At 36.4% G+C, this 23,432-nt stretch overlaps 1 protein-coding gene across 2 annotated transcripts in view; it reads right to left on the bottom strand.

Moving 5' to 3' along the window:
- The window catches only part of vps50 (VPS50 subunit of EARP/GARPII complex), a 144,016-nt gene extending 121,661 nt beyond the window's left edge, over positions 1 to 22,355 (bottom strand). For both annotated transcript variants that reach the window (XM_082187047.1, XM_082187046.1), the window contains exons 1-5: positions 22,198 to 22,355; positions 20,722 to 20,790; positions 12,968 to 13,090; positions 11,246 to 11,317; positions 5,796 to 5,849 (exon numbers count right to left, since the gene is read on the bottom strand). In XM_082187047.1, coding sequence (XP_082043173.1) covers positions 5,796 to 5,849; positions 11,246 to 11,317; positions 12,968 to 13,090; positions 20,722 to 20,790; positions 22,198 to 22,230 — 351 coding nt within the window. In that variant the 5' untranslated portion in view covers positions 22,231 to 22,355. The remainder of the gene's footprint in view (positions 1 to 5,795; positions 5,850 to 11,245; positions 11,318 to 12,967; positions 13,091 to 20,721; positions 20,791 to 22,197) is intronic.
- Between the last annotated feature and the right edge of the window lie 1,077 nt (positions 22,356 to 23,432).

Genomic DNA, 23,432 nt, shown 5'->3' on the forward strand with positions numbered 1-23,432 from the left:
CGTTCTCATCCCAAGGCGTCATATACTGTCGCTTTTGACATTTCGTCTACATCGAACGCACATGGCACCCTTTAGCGTCAATATAATCTAACCCTAACCCAGACCTAAACCTACCCATAACCGAACAAAGCTCTGTGCGTCTCATATTGACGCTAAAGGGTGCCATGTGCGTTCGATGTAGACGAAATGTCAAAAGCGTCAGTATATGACGCCCTAGGATGAGAATGCGTTGCTTCTAATATATGTCAGACTATGAACGAAGACATTAGTAGGCTATGATAAGAAAAAAAACGACGGTGCGGTAGATACTAATTTCTAATTTAACATCTTGGAACATCATCAGAGAATGCCCTTTTAATTGGTCGTTTCAGTCATTGTGAGTCACGTATCGTAGCAACGATGACGACAAGTGAAAACAGCGGGAAATGTAAAAATGACTACCTCCGAGCGCCTCCGAGCAGCCGGCGAAAAAGAAAAGAGCACAAACATATATAATTGAATGGGAAAATGACTACCCGTGGCTGGAATGCGTGAGGGACAATAAATACAAGGCCGATTGTCCGGGCACAGAGGGAGCATTATATGTGAGAGAGAGTGATTATATTAAAAGAGATAGTACAGGTTTAGCCTGACATTGTAAAGAAATCAAAAAAGTACACATGGAAAAAATAGCTGCACAATGTGCTTAGTCTGGAGGTTTATTTATTTCTGTGAGTTTTTCCATGTGCATACAGGTGTTGTATTGCTTGAATGCAGTATTTGAGTGCAATATTTTAGATTTTCTTTATTAGCTGGTTTTTTTATGTATTTTTTTGCACTGGAAAGAAAGTTAACTATAATGGAAGTATAATTATATAAATATATTTGCACTACACTTCCTTAAAATGTTGTCTAATTAAATTAAAAATATAATTTTATAATATAGGTGGAGAGGAGAGAGAAAGATAGAGGCGATTCAGTGGATGGGAATTATTAGGAGGCCATGTTTGATAAAGGCCAGTGGAGTGAATGTGGCCAGGACACCGGGGTTACACCCTTACTCTTTTACGAGAAGTGCCATGGGGTTTTTAATGACCACAGAGAGTAAGGAGCTCAGTTTAACGGCTCTTCTGAAGGACAGTGCTTTCACTTACAGAAGCTGATCAATCATAAAAGCCAATCAGAATCCATCTGACTTTAAGAAACTCAAACATTTAAAGCGACAGACAATGTAACTGCAGAACGTACTTATAATAAACAGACCATTATCGTCCATCTACGCTGATATACTTATCGTGGTAGTTATCTTTATAGTTACAGTTCTTGGTGTGAATTAGCCTTCACATCCTCATTATTATCCACGTAAAAGTTTTTGAACACAAAAACGCATCCCTTGTAAACACCCCCTAAGAAACGCATCTAATGGCATCTTTACACAGCTGATTTAAGGCTGCCCTGTGCCTGCTTAAAATTCTGAGTAAAGACATAAGTAAGGGCTATAAACCCCCTTCAGGCTGATGTACATTATCCCACTTATTACATGGCTACTTGCCACATAAGTAAATAATTAGACACGAAATATTAATCCGAGTTGAAATATTTTATTAGGTCTTTAAACGCAAAGCTTCGACGGAGAGAGCAGTTGCTAGCGCGGCGAGTTCAAACTAGACATTTAAGAGATATGGTTTACAGTCATACCACTTATTACACAGAATTTCACCACATAAATAATGATGGGGATAAGACATATTGATTTCAGATTAAACTGTTTTAAAATCGTTCCTGTTTGTTATCCAATAACCCAACAGTGTACAAAACAATAGTCACAAAATGGCAGCAGCTGCGTTTGTACTAAACAAGAGAGAGCGAGTCCACGATATGTATGGCATAATTAAATTGAATGTACACAAAATACTGATTCGACTGAGTTTTAATATTTTATTAGCTCACCAAAAGCAAAACTTCCACAAAGAAAAAACGTTCCTAGCAAGCGTATAGCACTGCTGACTTGACCCGGATGAGCCTGCGTTATCTGTTTTCAGCGGTTGTTATCTGGGAATAAAATATCGCTGGATGGTGCGATTGACCAATCAGAATCAAATAATCCACAGAGCCGTGTAATAATGCTGCATAAAAGCAGGACTAAATTATGCCTGCCCTGACCCACCGTAGCCCCTAGTAAAAACGTATATTAAAATTGCTGTGTAAATGCATTTGTCACCTCTGAGCAGCATTAAACAGTCTGTGTAAAAACCACTTCAGAAGCACTTCTGTACCACATTTACAGTTTAAATGTGTCATAATTGTGGTCTGTTGTGCATCAACCAAAATAAAGGCATCTTTACACAGCTGACTTAAGGCTGCTCTGTGCCTGCTCAATTTATTGGACAGATGCAATGCCACATAAACGCCAGACTAAATGATGCCTGCTCTGACCCACTCCAGCTCCTGGTATTAAAGTATACACTTGTAATTTTTGTCTAAATACATTTATGCCACCTTTGAGCAGCATTAAACAGTCTGCGTAAAGACACCTAAATGCCACTTCAGAAGCGCTTCTGTGCCACCTTTTAAGTATAAAATTTGGCCTAAATACTGATAGCTTACAAACACGGTAACATCAAACTTTATTGAAATCAACTGTGAATAGTTACGGCCTAGAGGTTTCATTTCAGTCAGGATGCCGTCTTAGAAGTTGACATACACATCAAGGTTTTAGAAAACAGCCCAAGTGATGTAATGCACCACTCTGACTATGTGTGATAAGCACAACAAAATGTATCACAATAAATCTAAAAGCATGGACTGCCTATAATACAGTTCAAAAGCATGGCTGAAATCCCATCTTATCTCTGAAAGGACTGGGACAAATGCAGGCTGCTGAGGTGTAAAATGGCTTGTGGCAAAGCACCAGCAGACTTAAAAGCTCTTCAAATGGAGGAACAAATAACCATACTTCTCTCAACATCCATCTGGTGAACACTCCTAATGTCCGTTGTTTAAGACATCAAGGCTTAGGCGACCCATTGACTCCTACTCTTTCCTGAAGCGTTCTTTTGTTAAGGTTACAAAACTAGTATACACTTCAAAACATCAACTTTGGCTATAAATAGATAAAAGGATTAATTTCAGTGATGTGAATGTTTTTTATTCAACGTGCATTCTCAATGTTGTATAAAAGCATCTGAGAAGGCATGAAATATGTTATTTGTCCACCAAGAATATCTAATGCTTTTTGTGTTGGCTTACTCAAAGCCAATTTGGTGTGACATGACTCTAGCAGAAATCTTTAAATGTTTCTGAGGTCAGAAGATGAATACCTTCATTCCATTTTGGATGAAGACATGTAATGGGCGACACAAAGTGAAGCATGCAATTTCTGAGCCAATAGCATCACCAAATGAAACTGTCTAAAGTATAACTGCATATCTCCCATGGTTTGGACAAACCAGCCAACTCACAGTACATCAGTACAACTTCAGCTATTGTCCAGTATGACATATACAGTTGAACTGCAAGTGGACAGAAAACAAAATGTATCTGTAGTTTCTTAAAGGGATACTTCAGGATTTAGCATTAAGCTTTGTATTAATAGAAAACCTGTAGTATTTTCGAATAACCGTGCTTTCCACCCTCATATCCCCCTGAGATGAGAGATTTATGTATTTTTTGTCTGGAAAAAATCCTACGATGACGCAAAAATCGTCATTTTGCGTCATCTGAGGATTTTTTGGCCAGAGGCTAAAGACTACAGCCAGTAGGAGGGGCTGTCCCGCATGTTTTCAACCCGCCCATAGAGGGTGGGATCTCACTCACAGAATTTCACACATAGTGTCAGCCATCTTTTTTTGGAAGCTAAGCTAGCAGGCTCTTGTTCTGTGGAGAAAGCTGAGTAGTAGGAGAAAGCTGAGTAGTAGGAGAAAGCTGAGTAGTAGGAGAAAGCTGCGTAGTAGGGGTTACCATCCTCTTTTAACCCGGACATGTCCGGCCGTCGAGATCGTCCAAAATGTCCGGGATTCGGCTTTTGCTTTCTGCAGTCGCCATTCATTGTTTACATGTACACCTTTTGTTTCAATCTAACTGAATTCATTCCGATTGGTGAATCTGAATGTAGTGTTTACATGAACGCTAAACAAGTGATCGGTTGATGTGCGTTTTCAACATTGCTAAGAAAATTCATGCTCCACCGTGAGAGATACGAGACCGGTGCGTCTCACAGGTGTCGCTCATCAGTAAATCACGCCACCGGCCTCGCGCCGTTCTCCCACGGCCCTCAGCCTCGTCCTGCTCGCCACAGTAAACATAATGAATGGCCACTGTAGAACGCAAAAGCCGAATCCCGGACATTTTGGGTGATCTCGAAATCCCGGGCAGACTCGTCACAGAGACTCACTAGTAGCCTAACCTTGTTGTTTTAAACTGCGCTCTCTTACCAGTAGGCGTGGCTTGGGAGTGGCCTCGTAGGGCAGCGAAGCAAGTGCATTCTGGGAGTTGTTGTCTTTCATCCACATAAGCCACAAATACATTTTCTGGCTTTTCTCAGTCTAGAAAGCTCCAAATTCAAAAATAATTTCACATTTCTTCTACATAAATGACCCATTTTAAATACACATTCATCTTTCCAGAGGTGAAGTATCCCTTTAAGGACAGTTGAGATATGAAACAGATTGATGCTGAGGTGAGCTGTAGAATTTGATGCATCAAAAACAGTTGTGATTTTAATCACCAATATAGTCTTTTCTTCGCCATCTTACAGAAAGTGAAACATCATTCTTAGTAAATTTGTATGATTTAAAATATTAAAGGGATCACATATTCTTAAGGAGTTAGTCCAATAAACATTTTGTACAACAAAAGACATGGGAATGGAACTCAATTTGATGCTCTGATGTTATAATTAAACTATTAAATCAAGAAACAAAATTGACTATTGCTTCCATCAATGAACACAATACATCGTTCAGTCATTCAAGCTTCGTCGAGAAAGAATCCAAACACACCAAATAATTCCACACAACGACTGTGAGGTGAAAAGCCTGGCACGGGATCAAAGCAGAGCATTTCCGGATGAGAATATCTTCAAGAGAAATTTCAAAGTGATCCAAAGTGATCCATTTTCAAAGGGGTTCATAGTGATTAAGGATGTAAGAAAAATATGACCACAGGCAAGAGGACACGGAGCCTTAACTATTCCTTCTACTTCCACTTTGATCCCAAATTGTTATAGTGATAAAAATCACTATCTTCAGCATCATCTGCAAAGCACACTGCATAAATATTATTTTAACAAATATATATTTAGAGAGTTTAACCAGCAAGGTAACTAGGATGCTGTTACAGTCATCATGAAACAAAAGTCAAGGTTACAGTGAGGCAATTACAGCCGGAGTGAATGTGACAATTTTTTGGATGATTTAAAAGCAGTAATAGGAATTTTATCATTTTATGAATGCACTCTTCTTTAAAACTCGTGTATGGCCATGGCAACAAAGACTTATATACTTATTTAAAGACCTAATAAAATATTTCAACTCAGATAAATTTCATGTCACATATAAGATTTTTTTCCCACACTAAATTATTGCACTAAAATCATGTTAACATGCATATTGTTTTTACATCTTGTGGATATACTATTGAAACAGTGAGTAATAGTATTTTAACATTTACAGACTGGCTCGATTCACTTATATCATAAATTCTGTAACTCTCAAATTGTTCCCCTAACCTTGATGAAAAAGGAACAAGCCAGCAGTCCCATGTTAATTGACCCCATCCTGCAGACCCAATTTCCCCAGATGCGACAGACTGCTTACCTTAACATAGGAAGGCTGTTTCTCCAAAATGAGGTCTGCCACTCTTTTAGAAACCTGTAAGATGAGAACACAATCTAAAGGTTAACATCTGTTCGACATGTCCAAGCTTCGCAAGACTACATAATCTGTTTAAGCATTTAACGCCTCTTTTTTTAATCATTTGAGGCATTAGCTGAGGCTTTAAAAGGAGGAAAAGGACAAACAACATAAAACATGAGACTTAATTTAATTGAATTCTTTTAGGCTTTTTATGTCTTCCACAATTAGCCTGTAACAATATAATAAATAAAGTTTTCTTGGCACAAACAGTCAGTGGGTAATAATGTCTCTGTGGAAGGTCAGGCCGTAAATATAAGGCATCCTGTGGCACGCTCCGATCGATATGTGCGTCACATGGTGGGGCTGTCAGGAACGAGAGGGTGTCGCTGTGTCGGTGAGAGCGGAACAGATGGCAGACTCAGCTGAGCAGTGGCGTATGTTAGCAGATCACACTGTGCGAAAAGCTGAGACCGACTGGCAGGAGAGCGCTGGGATGTGTGTGTGTGTGTGTGTGTGTGTGTGTGTGATAAACACAACTGAAAGAGACATTTTCAAGAGCAACTCAACTTGCTTTTACATATGCATTAACTCTAGGCTCTTAAAGAGACAGTTCTCCCAAAAATGAGATTTCTATCATTATTTACCCTCATGTCGTTCTAAACCGGCATCATTTTCATAAAAGAAAACATATCCATACAATAAATTTCATTGAATGGAAGTTGTTTTTTTAAATACCTTGTTTTGTGTTTCCACATTAGAAAAAAAAATAAAGTCATACAGGTGATTGTAGCGAACTAAAATAAAAATTGTTACTTAAACTTAATTTAATTTCACCTAGTTGCCAAAGAAACATTTTTCCAACTTGATGTACTAGAATAACTAAAACAAAAAGTGAAATAAAACTGTATAAAAGCTATGAAGACATATTTAATAATAAATACTTAACTAAATTACTCAATGATACTAAAATAACACTCATACAGGTTTAAAAAGGACCTATTATGCCCTTTTCAAATTACTAGATTTTCATGCTTGAATGTTAAAAAATACACACATTATTTTTCACATATGTTTGCATTGTTGCAGCTCCTCTCTTCCCAGTCTGTCAGTAACGCTCTGTTTAGTTCCAGTCTCTATGAAGCCCCTCCTTCTGAAAAGCACAATGTGCTCTGATTGGTCGGCCGGACCAGTGTGTTGTGATTGGTCAACCATTTCAAGCGTGTTTTGGAAATGTTCCCTTACCGTAACCGCGAATTTCAACACACTACTAACTAACTCAAGCAGGCGACGGACCCTTTTTTTGCGAATGCCTTGGGCAGGAATTATTTAAATGAGGAATATTGTGACGTGTTCGTTCCCAGAAGAAAACTCAGTTTTTTGAGGGAGTTAAAAAAACACTAACACTGATATAGAGAATAACTCTCTTTGGAGTGACTTTGTCCTTTGTAACTTTGCAGACCTTTTAATGCTCAAACAGCAACATTACACAATAAAGAAAGTTGAAAATGTAAAAAAGCATAATAGGTCCTCTAAGACAATATGATTGAGTAATTGATGACAGAATTGTTATTTTTGGGTGATCCCTTTAAGCCAAATTTTTCTAATTGATTATTATAAATCACAAGAACTAGGAATTAGAAGAGTGTTATTAACACCAAGTGAACCTGCAATTTAATTATGGAATGAGTGAAGGCATTTTTCACATTGTGCAAGAATGGCCAAAAGAGACCTCGTCTCAGGAGGAGGGAACATGATTTTCCCAAAGCTCATTGCTCCACCTATTGGTCATTCATTTATGTAAAAGACCTCACAGGACGGATCGAAGCCAGAATGAGAAAACAAGCTGTGAGGAGCCATCCGGTGTGCTATTTCCAAAAACTAAAAGACAGAGACTCTGAAAACAGGTGGCCAACACACTCCGTCTGACTTCGACAGGCTGAACACGATGACAACCGGCAAAGCTGTCTGTCAGCGAGGCACAAGACTCTCTCTGTATGCCTTTCCGGCAGCCAACTGAGTGATTCCTGCATGGGTAATAACTCTAATTAGAAATCTATTAACCAGTGCTTGCACCAGAGCAGTAAACAACCTGCAATTTCTCTACCGCTGGTTCGACAAATCCAGAGACCAACTTACAATTCCACCTTATTTTCCAATTATGACAATCTTTCTCACAAACGAATTTTACTTGATTAATTAAATTAATTATTAATATTGTTCATTTTATCTAATGACTACAAGCCAAGGCTTCCTCCAGTCATCTAATCAGATAAAACAGCATGACATTAAATTAGGACTGGAAAGAAAAACTTCATTAGACAGAAGAGTGAACAAAAGGCCAGCCGTAAACAACATATCTGTTGAGCCTGGTCAATACAGCTTTATTTATATTACAAGTGAATCGACTGACATTCATTGCCAGATGTACTGTAACAGACAATGACTATAAGATTAAATAGATTCAATTCAAGAAGAGTGTAAAAACTGTCGCTTTCAAAACATTCCTCACACAAATTCATCCTTGCCACAACCAATAGTGTGATTTTTGGGTGACACTTTGGAAACAATCACTATAAATTGTATTTTTTTCCTGCAAAATATTTTCATTCAATATTTTTATTTGGAGGGAAAAAATTACATTTCAAAAAGTAATGTAATGTTTTTTAAATGTTTTTGAAAAAGTATTTTATGGTCACGAAGGCTGCATTTGTTTGATCAAAAATACAGTAAAAAGTAAAATAGCTGTTTTCTACGTGAATATATTTTAAAATGTAATTTATTCCTGTGATCAAAGCTGAATTTTCAGCATCATTACTCCAGTCTTTAGTCACATGATCCTTCAGAAAGCATTCTAATATGATGATTTGCAGCTCAAAAAACATTTATTATCAGTATCAATGTTGAAAATTAAGGAAGCTTGTTTCCAACGTGGAAAAAAACTACTTAAAAGATAATTGCGACTTTCTCACAATTGCAAGATATAAACTCACTATTGTGAGTTATGAAGTCAGAATTGCAGGATATAAACAAGCAATATTATATCTTGCAATTCTGACTTTTTTTTCTCAGAATTGTGAGACAAACTTGTTATTGCGAGTTATAAAGTCCAATTTTGAGGGGAGAAAAAGACAGATTTTTTTCTCAAAATTTTCACGTTTATATCTCACAATTCTGACTTTATAACTCGCAATTCTGAGAAAAAAAGTCTTTCTATATAGAATGACAAAATTCTTGCAATTCTGACTTTTTCCCTCAGAATTGTGATATAAAAACACAATTCTGACTCTATTTTTTATTTTATTTTTTATTGCGAGTATATATCACAATTCTGAGGAAAAAAGAAAGAATTGCAAGAATTTTGTCAAAGCCAATTTTTTTATGAACGACTTGGACAGGATAGTACAGTTCTCTGGAAACATATCCTTTAAGAAGAAAGTTTTGATTTAACCTTCTCTTTTGTCGCCTCCATTTGAGCAATTTCATCATTTTAATGACTTAAAATTATAGTAAAACTTGTATTAATAAAGAATGAGTAGGTGTGTCCTACTAAAATCACCCTGCTGAGAAGGTTATCAGCACTGAAAAATGATTCCTGCCCCCCAAAAAGACAGGCTTATTCTGAAACACACGTGCAGTGCAGACAAGCAATTAGCTCAGAGATGAGTTCCTGCCAAAGAAGTGCCAGAGCTGCATGTTAGCAGAAGAATAGAGCCACCTCCAACAGACCAGATGCTTTTCTCTCCCAGTGACCCATCAAATCCACAATAACCCACATCTGCTAACTACACATTCAGAGACTGCGCATATGGGCCCTCTAGAGAAAACCATCTCCAAAATCATTTGACTTAAGCTGAGGGAGAAATTGACAGTAATGATGTGTTAAGGCCATATACTCTATTGTAAATGACACTGGAGGAGCTTGTGTAAATCATGACTAAAATACCACGGCATGTGAGCGTGCAGAGTAATGGCATTCAGCGGGAAGCTGGCCTCATGCAGAGCTCGTCCTCTGATGCTTGCAGCTGTCTGTCATGACCCGGGATCAGCGTTCGGGGACAGGGCCCCTGTGGGGACCTACTCGTGGCAGACCACAACAGATCGCGTCAGACTGAGTCATCGGGTACCCCTAAGGATCCCGGGGGCCAAATCTTTCACCCTGCACTGGGCCGATAGGACAGCTGTGAGTAAGCAAGCATCTTAAGCAAGAAACAACAAAGACAGAGGGTGACATTCCTCTTTATAAATTTGTTTCCAAGGCTGCAGTGAACTGAGGATCACCCCGGATCAAGACAGAATGTACTCGCGCGTTCACAAGCACACAACACCGTGCACACTAATAAACACACTCATAAAACTGACGTTTCACGTTTGCAGCAGGATGATATATGAGCTCTGAAATGGGTCAAAATAGGGGAATAATAATAATAATAGTAATTCACTAAACAATTCTTAAAATTGTAATTTTTTCCCAAAAATATTTTCATTAAATATCTAAATAAAATAAATAAAATAAAAAAACTTCAAAGGTTTGGGGTTGTTACCAAAGCTGCATTTATTTGATACAAAATACAGTAAAAAGAGTAATGTTGTGAATTATTATTACAATTTAAAATAACTGTTTTCTATTTTAATAGATTTTAACATATTACAAATTCTATATTCATTACTCCAGTATAAGCAATATGGGATTAATAATTGAAATTCATGGAAAACATTAAATATACAACAAATCCAACAAAAGTCATAATTGTGTTAAAAAATGTTAAAAAAAATTAAATGAAATGGTTTGACTCAATATTGTTGCAAATTTCTATTATTATTATTATTATATTTATAAAAAATATATATATTATTGTTGTTGATGTTATTATTATTACTTAAATTTGTCAAGTGCCTGAAAATCCCCTTACATCTAGCATATAATTTCTAAGACATTTACAGTAATTTATTTATTTTTCAAAAAGTAAGTATAAGTGCAAGGTCTAACATATCCAAAATAAAACAATAAAAGTAATTAAAAATATAAAAAAATTAAAAAGAAACTTATTCCTTTGTGTCATTGGTGTTTTCAATATTAAAAACTTTGACAGAACAAATACTGTTTGAAAAGTATTTTTCAATCAGAGAAAAAAAAGAGGCTGTTCAGACATGCAGGGGATTTCCCCAACACAGTGAAAAAGTTATTAATTATCTTTAAAATTTATAAGCATAAAATTTAAGATTGTCAAACAATGTCAAGTTTTCAATTGAGCTCAAAGTCAAACATTTTATTGATCTATGACCCATAGATAAAACGGTATCAGTTAAGATGCAAAAGTAGCACTGATATCATACAGTATGTGTCACACATGGACGCTGCAAGCAGAGCGAGCGGACAGTTTCTTTAAGATTTATCTGAATGTGATGCTTACAGCTGCTTGTTGTCTCTTCAGCTTGTCTCTGTACTCCTCAAGCTCCAGAAGATTCAGATCCGGAGGGAGTTTCTGTTGGGCAAGCATACACAAACAGAGAAAGATCTGAGATTTGAGAATGTCTTTTATTCTGATGGTACTATATGTAAATTCTTGAGTTTGAACACGGTGGCAGATATCGCTCACGCAGACGCGGGCAAATCATCTCCAGTTCTTAAGAGTTCAATAAACAACAGCAGCAGAACAGCTCTAACAAACATTTACTTTGATTAAAAAGCTGATGCAGCCCAACTTTATTATAGAGGAATAAACAAATAGCACCTAATGCCCCATCCCCAAACAGAGAAACAACAAAAATCCAAAAGTTTGGACTCAATTGAGAGTAGTTACTTTCCACTATAATTCTCATTCAGTGCAGCTTTTGAAATGTATAGAATCTTGCGTATAGAAATTAGGACACAACTAATTATGAAAGTTTTAACTTTAACTTTTTTAAAGTCCCTTATGCTCACCAAGGCTGCATTTATTTGATTAAAAACTCAAAAAAACAGTAATGTTGTTAAGTATTATTACAATTCAAATGAACTGTTTTCTATTTGAATATATTATAAAATGTAATTTATTCCTGTGATCAAAGCTGAATTTACAGCATCATTAATCCAGTTTTCAGTGTCATTCATTATTATCATCATAGTAATCATTATGACCGCTGGATACTCAGATGTACTGTGTTTTCAATCCATACTGGCAGCCTGAGGACGCCCTATGCACATTTAGTCCATATATGGAACACATGAAGAAGAGCCATATCATGTGACATTCCAGGAACTCCCTGTCGTAAACAAAGCTTCCACTGTAACATGCAGATAAAGGTGTTTTGGAGACAATACATGATTGCAACGATATATGATTTATCTGTGTTCTTCGAGCCATGTCAGGTATTTTCATAATAATAGATTAGATTTATAATGTAATGCTAATCGATATAGACTTTATCATCGTGCAGAATACTATAAAATAATATATTTTCTGTCTGATTTTTTATTTATCCAAAGCCAAATCAGATCACTGAAGGTAATTTACAACACTCGACTTGCGTTATAAAGTAAGTTTGGAGCAAAAACATGGTTTTAATATAAATTGTTTAATTGGTTTAACTGATAAATTGCCGTGTATTGATGGTGTGCTAAGCTAACATGCTAGCTAGCCCTAAGATGCACCTGCCACCTAGCTGTTATTTTTATGAAAATTTTTAACTAGGAATGCTTACTGAAATATTTCTTTTTTCAAGAAGGGCATTTGATACAGTTTCAAATGTGAAGTGAGAACTTTGATCAAAGAAATTAGGGACTGAAACAGGATGCTGGCTAGCAGGATAAATCATATTTTAAAATACATTTAAATAGAAAACAGAAACAGTTATTTTAAATTGTAATAATATATCACAATGTGACTTTTTTAAACCAAATAAATGCAGCCTTGGTGAACATAAGAGACTTATTTTTAAAAATCGTACTGATATCTATAGATATCTATATATATCTATATATATCTATATCTAAGATAGATAGATAGATAGATAGATAGATAGATATTATATATATAGTGTCTCTATGTTATTTATTATATTCATTTTATACTATCTCTATTTTTCAAATGCTAAACATCTTACAGATTCTGGTATATAGACATGGAAACAATATGACTTTCTCTCATACACACCTCAAGCTCATATTGCACCATGTCAAAGGAGTCACTGGAGAAGTACACTTCCTCTATGTTGTCAATGAGTTCCTGTTCTGCCAGTGGATCGGTGGGCTGCTCCCTCAATTCCCTCAGCTCTTCCTGTGGGGAGAAAAAGAAAAATGAGAATCAGTATTGGTAGAGAAATCTCACTGCTTCTGGGACACCATCGTGGGGAAGCTTGCCTCGCACCTAAAAACGGGGTCTGAACATTGATTATTTCTCACGCCTGATGATTAGCCAAGCTGAGAGCAAAGATTAAGTGGTCTTAGCACCTATCCCTGAGGAACACCCTTCATGAACCTTAATGAGGATCAGCACAGGAACATCAATTTCACTCAAAACAGCTTGAAGAAACAAAAGTCGTCCTCTTTTCTTTGAAGAGAGATGCTGAGAGACTCATTACGCATGATTCTCAAGATGTGATGCAATGTGGTTAAAACAGCTCTGCGACCAGGACTGAGATAAACTTACTGAGCCACGCAGATGCTGAGAGAACGTTCAAAACCCATTAATTACAGCAGTCAGCCAAATTCACATAAAGCGATCCACATCAATAAACCACTTATTCATGTTTGAAACAACTGAAAGAACCCAGAGTTGGACACTTGTTAATTTATGAAGGATCTTCATATAAAGACTGCAATTTGATGTCATTGAGATAGAAGCTGAGGAATGATTTGACCTGAAAGCATTTAATCTCCTCAAAGACACATGGTGTGTGTGTGTGTGTGTGTGTGTGTGTGTGTGTGTGTGTGTGTGTGTGTGTGTGTGTGTGTGTGTGTGTGTGTGTGTGTGTGTGTGTGTGTGTGTGTGTGTGTGTGTGATGCAGGCTGTGAGGGAGCGTGGGTGAACTCACGGAGAGACGGCATCAGCATCAGCATCCGCAGAGGGTGGGGTGGTATGAGTCACTCCACTGGTACACACACGACAAGAACAAAAGACAAAATCCTTGGGCTCACTGGTTACCATTAAGCCTTAAAGACACCTTGAAATCAAAATAAGACTTGGACTAAAAGTTGCAAAAGTCCCGTTATCTTTAAGGTCATCTATATACTTTCAAGTGCATTCGTAAATAATGACAAAATTAACTTTTAGCAGAGGATCATTTTATTAGGGGAACTTTTCTGTCCCTCACAGTAATTAAGAACCAATTTTTATTTATATTTAAAGATATTGATTGAATTTTAAAATATATGTCACAATAGCTTTAAACCCTTGCATTGTTTCACGTTTTAAGAGTGTTAAAAGGTAAATTGGCTTATCATTTCTATTATTTTGGACTTGTCCTCCACCCAGACGGTTCACCTTGCCCTGAAAAGTACATTTTAACATAACCTTCCATTGACCTAAGAAAATGCACCCTCCGTTTTACTGTGGGTAAAATTTTACCCCACAGCCATTACATTTAAATACATAATTACATAAAAAATGTGTTGACTTGACATTCAAAAAGCTACTCAATCAATAAAAACCAACATTAAAATAAAACTAAAATATAAGTAGTACAACTAGTAGTAGTAGTAGTACCAACAATAATAACATTTTTGGAGTAACACAATGAGTAAAAATAATCTTAAGTATTTGATAACTACTGCTGTAGTATTCTGCTTTAGTAAAAAAAAAATTTTTTTTTTAAATCAGTACATCTTTGAAGGATTAGTTCACCCAAAAATGAAAATTATGTAATTAATCACTCACCCTCATGTCGTTCCAAACCAGTAAGAGTTTCGTTCATCTTCAGAACACAAATGAAGATCTTTTTGATGAAATCTGAGAGCTTTCTGTCCCTGCATTGACAGCTATGCACCTATTACTTTGACAAATCAAGAAGTTCCTAAAGAGATCATAAAACTAATACTAGATTGAATTTAGCCTTTTATTGACATAAACATTCATCAACGCACGCATCAGTTGTGGTAAACAGAAGCTCAAGCATGTTCGCTTGACGTGTGAGAACCAATGAGGTTCATTCTCGTGCATCAATCAGGTTTGGTTGAGCTTTTATGTTCACTGATAAATGTTTATTTCTGAATAAAAGCCTAAATTCAATCTGTTCATCATATAAAGTGATCGAGTCTCTTCAGAAAATTCGCACTAAACCGCTCAATTCATATGGATTAGTTTTATACGATCTCTTTATGAACTTTTTGAAGCGTCAAAGTGTGGGAGTTGCGTAGCTGTCAATGGAGGGAGCTCTCAGATTTCATAATTTGTGTTTCGAAGATGAGTGAAAGTATTACGGGTTTGTAACAACATGAGAGTGAGTAATTTATGACAGAATTTTTATTATCACTTTAAGCTACTGTACAGTTAAGTATAGAATACTACTTTAGCAAACCATTTGTTTCAGGTGTTTAAGAAAGTGCTGTAGTGGTTTTGAAGTGTTTTAGTAGAAAATAACAGTCCCCCAGGGAAATACATATATATTTATGTATTCTTATTGTGTGTGTGGGGGGGGGGGGATATGTATCCTATCAAAACATCCAATCTGTGGGAGAGAAAATTCCCAGTGCATGTGAGGGGCTAAATCTTAGAAAATGTCACATGTTTCTGGGACACATTTGATTCATTTATTTACTAAAATCTATTAAAAGCTGCATAACATCCTGAAAGGCTAAAGGTGAAAGACCATAATTGTTTCTAAAAATATGGTTTCACAGATCTAGGTCCTTCCTATAAAACAGAATTATGTTTGTTCTTTACAATAATCACAAAGTGATTTTCACTACTGAAAACCAAAGATGTGCAAGAGTAACTCTCTACTCCAGTCCAGTATAAGTGTAAAAAACACTTTACTTCCGAACACAGGCACAATGAAAAAAGGTTGACAAATGGCGACAAATTAGGTGGGAATGAAGTCCATGATCCAATCGGATGAGAGAAAACATCAATCAGTTTCCACCCAAACGGTCACTTGGAAAATAAAACAAAAACTCTGCCACACTAATTAAAATGGTCGCCAAGCCTTTGTTCAATTATCTTTCCATCCCATGTAGACTGACAATGTTTACCAAAATGAACACCTCTCGTCCTTTTATTCCCTGCGCGCAGACGAAGACGAACGCGAGTCTATTTGCACATAAAAGTGTGATTTGACGTGCTATGCAGCAATCAAAGCTTAGGATGAGTGAACTGAAGGGTTATTGAATGATGCTGATCAAACGCAGGTGAGAGTGTGAATTAGCGGCGTATTAAAAATAACAATAAGCATTCGTTCACATGGACCGAGATGAGAGGGAAGAGACGGACAGCCGCTGTGAGATGCAGAACACAAACTGCTCCAGCTTTTATTAGTGACATCTTTACAAATATCAGACTCCATTAAAAATAATGATAAATTCAGGATATGGGAAAGAAAGTTGCTGATTATGAATTTATATGAGGTTTTAACCTGTAAAAGCACACCCACGCTTGAGAATGAATCATCTTATGAATAATATTTCACATATTACAATATATTCTTCATAATATGATGACGGTGATGACGACATTAGACTAATGAGGTGAATAAACTGCATAAATGTCCATTAATTTTCAGTGATTCATCCAGAGGCTTTCAAGACTGCCTGATGCGTTAATTATGTGATTATAGCGCCATCTAGAGGACACGAGTGATTGTGCAAGAGAAATGGGTCCTTTCAATGTTTCTGGCCAGGCAAGACATCCCAAAGCATATTCTACCATATTTAATAGTTTTACATGACACAGAACACAAGGCCCAAAATTTACATTTACCAAAAGTTAAATGAGAATACAAGTTGGCCTTTAGGCAAAACATTTAATATAGCCAGTTAGCCAGACACATTTTTAAGAATAACAAAACAACACATGGTTTAAAATCACAATATGAAAGTGGTGGTTACACTTTACAGTCTCATTTGTGGAGACACGTCGCCCATCTTTTTTTCCCTTTTCTTTTTTTACAGTCTATGGTTTTACAGACTAGAACAAATCAAACAGATATATAGTCCACTAACTAATGAAATCAATAACATATTTTAACCATATTTGTCATGGGGATAGTAAAAAAAGTTTGCAAATAAAAATCTGAAGTACTTAAAGGGGTCATCGGATGCACATTTTCCACAAGTTGGTATGATTCTTTAGGGTCTTCATGTAAAGTTTGCAACATACTTTGGTTAAAATTCCTTAATGGTTGTGTAAAACAACACCTTTTTACCTCCTCAACAACAGCTCTGTTCACAGCGACCCGTTTCGGTGCATGTCTCTTTAAATGATAATGAGCAACTGCTCACCCCACCCCTCTCTTCTGTGGGGCGTGTGGACACAAGACATGTAAAGTCCTGCCTTGGTGGACAGAATACAAATAGCTGAGGGGGAAATATGCTAATACAGGACAGTCCGTCAGTGGTCGTGGGTGGAGCATGAGCAATTTGCTCAGGAAAAAGGATAAAAAATAAAGGACTGAAAGGATTTTTTTTTGTTATATGGTGGTTGTGTGTCCACACACTGCAAAGACACATTTATATCCAAACACCATATAAAAGTGAATTTTGCATCTGATGACCCCTTTAAAGTCCCCCTGTGATGAAAATCAAGTGTATATGTCTGTGGTGTGTTTAATGTGCTTTAAGAACCATGTGCAAATTCATAAGTCAACACCATTGCAGATTAGCCTGGAAATCCAGACCTAAATCTAAAAGATTAATGGTCTGGCGTCGACTAATGAAAATCGGCCAGCTCGAGGGGCGGCACCAAGCATGCATTTGAAAATCTCACTGCACGCAATTGGATAACACTACGACCAATCACAACATCGCTTAGCTACCAGCGGAGCTAACTGGTAGATTAGACTCTTACCGTATCCGGTCGGCAAAATAGCAAAAACGTCCTTCTTGCAAAGGAACGATTCGAGCGCCGTCTTCTGTTCCTCTTTTAGAGAAAAAGGCAAGTCTAACTCGTTCAGTGTAGCGGCCAAAGCCGTTTCAAACAACTGGTGTTCATCCATAGACATCTTGCAATGTTTACTAATGACTTTGACGTCGCAGCGCTGTCGTCATCTCGCCTCTGGCCCGCCTATATCAGATAACCCGATGTGATTGGTGCAGCTCAGATCGAGGGGCATATTTAATGAGCATCATTACTAGACACCAGAGTAACTCGCTGAGCAAATTCAACTTGTGCTCTCGCGAGAAGTCTGGATTACCAGGGTAATTGCAGAGTACTTTCTCCCTAAAACTACAGTGATCTAAAGACAGTCTCAGAAAACACAGTTTGAAATCACTGGTATTTCTGACGTCACAAACTACCTTGTAAATAATCACATGAATGTGCTGGCGGGCCTTAGCATATCGTTAACAGCGAACTAGCAGGGGAGTCTCAAGAGTTATCCCGGTATATTTTTCTGTTGATATGAAAAAAATCGAGTCAATAGCAATATAGCAGGTGTATGATGTATATTACGATGTTATGATGAACTATATGCAGTTCTCCACTGACGTTCTGAGTTGTTCAAAGCGTTTCTGATGATTGTTAGAAGGCAGACTGAGATGGCAAACGGGAACATGGTTTGTGTAACATTAGCAACACATTATAAGCTGTTGGATAACAGTCAAGCAAAAGGCTAATCATATTAATTACCGTTATGTGTCTGACGCTGAAAAGAGAGACATCATTGTGCAGCATTCACCTCAGTAGGTTGGCTGAGTGAACCTGTGTACTGGCATGAGTGGAGGCGGGGCTAATTAGAATATTTATGGATCTGCGTATACTTAATGAAGCAGGGGTGTAGAGTTGCATTCAAGCTATTTTAAGGAATGAACAGGGAGTAAATTACAGGAACATGTTTTAAATGTCATTTTGGTGATCAAATATGAGTTTTAAGGGATTCAATTATTGACTACATGGGGACTTTAAGAAGAAGAAAATGTCTCTTGTTGTGTCCTGAACTCTATAAAAAAATAATAAGATGGAAATATCTTGTTTCCTTACTAAAACAAACTGTTAAAAAGCAAAGTGATCATGAAACTGATAATCTTGGGATAATAAAGACCAACTTGCAAAGTTTTTCCTACACACAGTGCTCATTACTGGCTCAGAAGTGCTCAGTGGCTATTTGTGAGGCCTAATCCATCATTTTCCTCAACATGCTATGGATAGACCGTTTGATTCAACGATCAAACACTTTCTCACTGCCTCAGTTGTTTCAGAAAAAAAATGTTGAAACAAAGCCCACCAGGGATCCAGGCCAGATGGTTCTGCAAAGTTTGTGTAATATAAAACAACTGATACAGAATAACAACAAAAATTCTCTGATGGTAAAAGAGAGATGGTGAGTCTGTTTGATTTTGGAAATTTATGTAGCCAATAACTAGGGATTATAATAAAAGTAAAAAGTGTCAGCAAAAGATATCACAGCTGTGGTGAAGAGTGCTAAAAAATCAACTTAGAAACAGATCACAGAGCGGTCCAACTGATTTAATGGACCTGTGAGGTAGTGCTAGAACTAGTGCACTGGACCACGACCAACTCACATTCATCTCACTGAATGAAGGTCAAAATACAAATCAGTGTCACTGCTACACTAAAGCTCAGTCTGATTAACCTTTTCATACTCTCTGGCTGCATGTGAAAAGATCCCAATCTCGATTCAAACACCCATCTTATACCTAAATGACAACGATTCGCCTGTCTATTAAGCCTTTGATAAGTCTGCGATCACAGCGAACATTCAAATCTGTGTTGGCACTGCCCCGGAGAGAGCAGTTGTCATATATAGGTATGAAACAGCTTTACAAACAGACCGTCTTTAAACTACACAGTATCATTATTTCTGTCTTACAATAATTCAAATTATCACGGAAGAAAGATTATTGTTCAGATATAAACACTGATTTCTATAGTAGCGATCAAAATAGAGCAAATCACATTTTGAAAGTAACTTGATGCTTCAAAAAAAGATTGTATCAATTACAACGTTACACCAGTAGGTGGCAACAAGTGACGGCTAAATATAAGTTTTTGTCATTGAATCATTCAAGACTTAAGAGTTTCATTCAAAAATGCTGATTCATCCAGTCATGAAACAAGTCTTTATGAGTGATCACTTATTTAAAAAAATAATAATAATAATTTTTATTTAAATTAATTTAAAAAAATTTATAGACTGCAGAAATGAACAAAGTCAGAGCCTCAAGCAAATTACGTTATTGTGCTTATTTGTCTATTCATAGAATTGTGATTTCCATTTTAAATAAATAAATCGTGATTCTCAATTTATCCAGAATTGTGCAGCTTTACTCTCTACTTTATTAGTAAATACTTCAGAAACATGAAAGAAGTAAATAAAAAAGGCATGTCTAGTTGTCGGTTTTAGATGAAATGTCATTTTACAAAGGTACGTTTATTTATCACACTATGATTAATAATACCCCGGAGGGTAAAACTCAGGTTATGCTGTGCATATTTTCCACTCACAGCCGTCTGAGTAAAGAAAAACACTAGACTGTGACGCGGCAGAATTCACTGAAGTTATCAGATATGGTCTTGAGAAGAGCATTTTAATCCGTATAGACTATAATATACAAAGAGGACTGGGTCATCTAGTCGGCAAAGACATTTTTCAGCACTCATTTGACAAGTTTCTTCAGTGAATGCTGAGATGGGCTGCTGTGTTTTTTTGTTGTTGTTGTTTTTACAACAAAATCTGTTCACAAATGTGAGGCTTAATGGAGAAACAGTGCAGGTTTGGTTTGAGAACATGAACTGACCTTGCTGGGGCTCCTGAAGGTCTCCACAGGGCTCATGTCAACCACACTCTCCTGGGGACTTTTCAGACCCTGGCAAAGAAAATCAACAATACACCATAAATATTAGGAATCGACTTATGGGGAGGTTTAGATGCTGCCGACCCCTAATATAATAATCCTCTTTAGCAATAAAAAAAAAAAAAAAAAAAAAGAGCAATAATCCACCAATGGGACCAAACTGCACAAAGACAAATAAATGTTTAACGACACATAGGGTACAACGGGGCTAAAGGGTAAAAGGCGCATTTGACTTTATTCTCTTTTAAACCACTAATTTGATCTAATATATAATATTTTTTAAAATGTTGTAGATTTATGTTGCAAATGAAAATCGATAAAATTACTGACTATGTTTTGATACAAAGTTCTTGTTAATGATTTTCAGTTTTGTTGAAGGTAAATAAAGCAACAGTTTTTCAATTACGGAAGAATATGTATTTGGGGGTAAAAGACACAATAATTAACATGATGAGAAACAGCTGGTTGACTTTTCCATTTGTTGAAATGACATGGTTAGATTCAGATGGTAAATATCATACATCAGATTGGGTGTCTACCTTAGAGATAGTCACCATATTTATAATGAAACCATCATATTTAAATATATATATATGATATTAATCATATCATATAATAAAATGTCAGATTTATTTGTTACGACTGTAAAGCTTTATTAAATTAATATGGGATCCCCTTCAATGCTGTATTCCCAATGCTCCTTCTCCTGTATTTTTTTTTAATTAACACTTTAATGACAGTATATTTGTTGAACAAAAAATTATTCTTTTATTTCTCAAAATAAACCAAAAATTGTACTAAAGTGCACATTTTACTAAAGTGATTGTTTTGAACAAGTATTAACTTGTAAAAATTTTAGCTAAAGTATTTGTATCAATACTTAGTGTCTTTAACCCGACATGTGGAATAAAAGGCTCACCATGCCACCTCATACATTTATAAGATTTAAACAAAACAATGATTTATTTTCACACAAAATCTGTTGCTCCATCAATTTTCAATAAAAACATATATTTTTCCTGCAAACATACACTATGGGAGACATTTTTCTTAGGGTGTGTCTTTAACCCCTTTGTACCGTACGTTTGTAGTCTAAACGTCTATATATGACAGATCAAAAAAAGGAAGATTCTTTATTGATTTGATCATTTTAAACTCAATAAAGTAACAGTTACATATCAGCAGCATCTTAAGCTACTGGCCAAGAGCTCACATTACCTTTTTATAGAAATCTTTAAATTATTTTCGTTGGTGATTGAATGCGTTATGATACTATGAGGAAATGTGCAAGTTTATAAACTATACATAAGCTGTTTTACTGTTTATTTATATTTAGCTAGCAGGCTAGCTTACTAAAATGCTTCCGGATTCGTCAATGAAATGAAGAAGCAGACTGATGAAAGAGAAGAAATAACACACCTGACGGGACATCAGAGACTTGATTTTCTGCATCTTATAGTTGAACAGCAGTAAAACCCAATGTATCCTTAGGTGTTTTTCTGTCAAACGGCGATTCAGTTCCTACAGTGCTACACAGGTGCCATGTTTCACTGTTGGGATCACGTGACAGGTGGCCAGTGCAGCATGGGATATGTAGTTCCGCGGAATAGAATAGAATAATTTAAAATAAGGTAGAAATAGCTGCGAGTATAGAAGCCCATTTGCGAATTTATTTATTTATTTGCATAAAAAGCTATAATTACGACAAAGAGTCAACATCATGACATAAAAAGTAATAATTATGACATAATTTAGACTAGCGTGCTAAATGTTTTTAGCAAAATGTCAATGTTTCAACTTGTATGGCATAATTATCATTTTTTTGGTCATAATGTAGACTTCTGACTTCCAACTTATGTCACAATTGTGACTTTTTATGTCATGATTATGTTTTTTATTCCGTATTGGAAATGGGCTTTCACATGTTAGTAATACTCGCCTATTGTTGTGATGTTATATATTGTCAGCACTTTCTGCAGACAAAACGGTTCTTCTCATGCTTATTTGTTTAATCAATTTTACATTTAAAGCAAATTAAAAACAGCTGGCATGCCTCTGAGAAAGCAATTATAGGCCTGTATTTGTATACAGCTTTATAGACGCCATCATTAGAAATTTCCATATTTTGCATCACCATTTTTTGAGACATACGTAGGAAAGACGAAGTCAGTAGGCTAGCCTATCTCCTGACTTTTCCAGCCATTTCTAGACCGCCGGCTACACTAAAATGCTTATTTTTGTCTTTTAGCATAGAAGACTGGCTGCATTGTGTTGCACTTCAGTGCCAAACAGACACATAAAATGAATTCTTGGAAAAAAAACGGATTATTGGAAAAAGCGACAATACCAAATTTGTTTACCTCTCACGGCTCAGAGATTAGTTTACAGCAAATATATGAGCTACCTGCCATAAATATTCTATAGCGTGGGTGTTTGAGACGAGTCTCTCTAACTGGCTGTTTATGCTGATATGAGCACACATAAGAGAGCAGTGTTTTCCGTCAATAAAAGTGCTGATGATTTCCCAGTCAAATGAGGGAGTGGCACCTCCTCCTCCCCCAGGCTGAGAGCTGTTGATATAATACTGCTGCTCTTCCCGAGAAACAGAGGAGAGAAACACAGTCATATTATAAATCCTCCTTTTATGAAACACA

Source organism: Leuciscus leuciscus (genome assembly GCF_965113295.1).
Source record: "Leuciscus leuciscus genome assembly, chromosome: 12".
Lineage (NCBI taxonomy): Eukaryota > Metazoa > Chordata > Actinopteri > Cypriniformes > Leuciscidae > Leuciscus > Leuciscus leuciscus.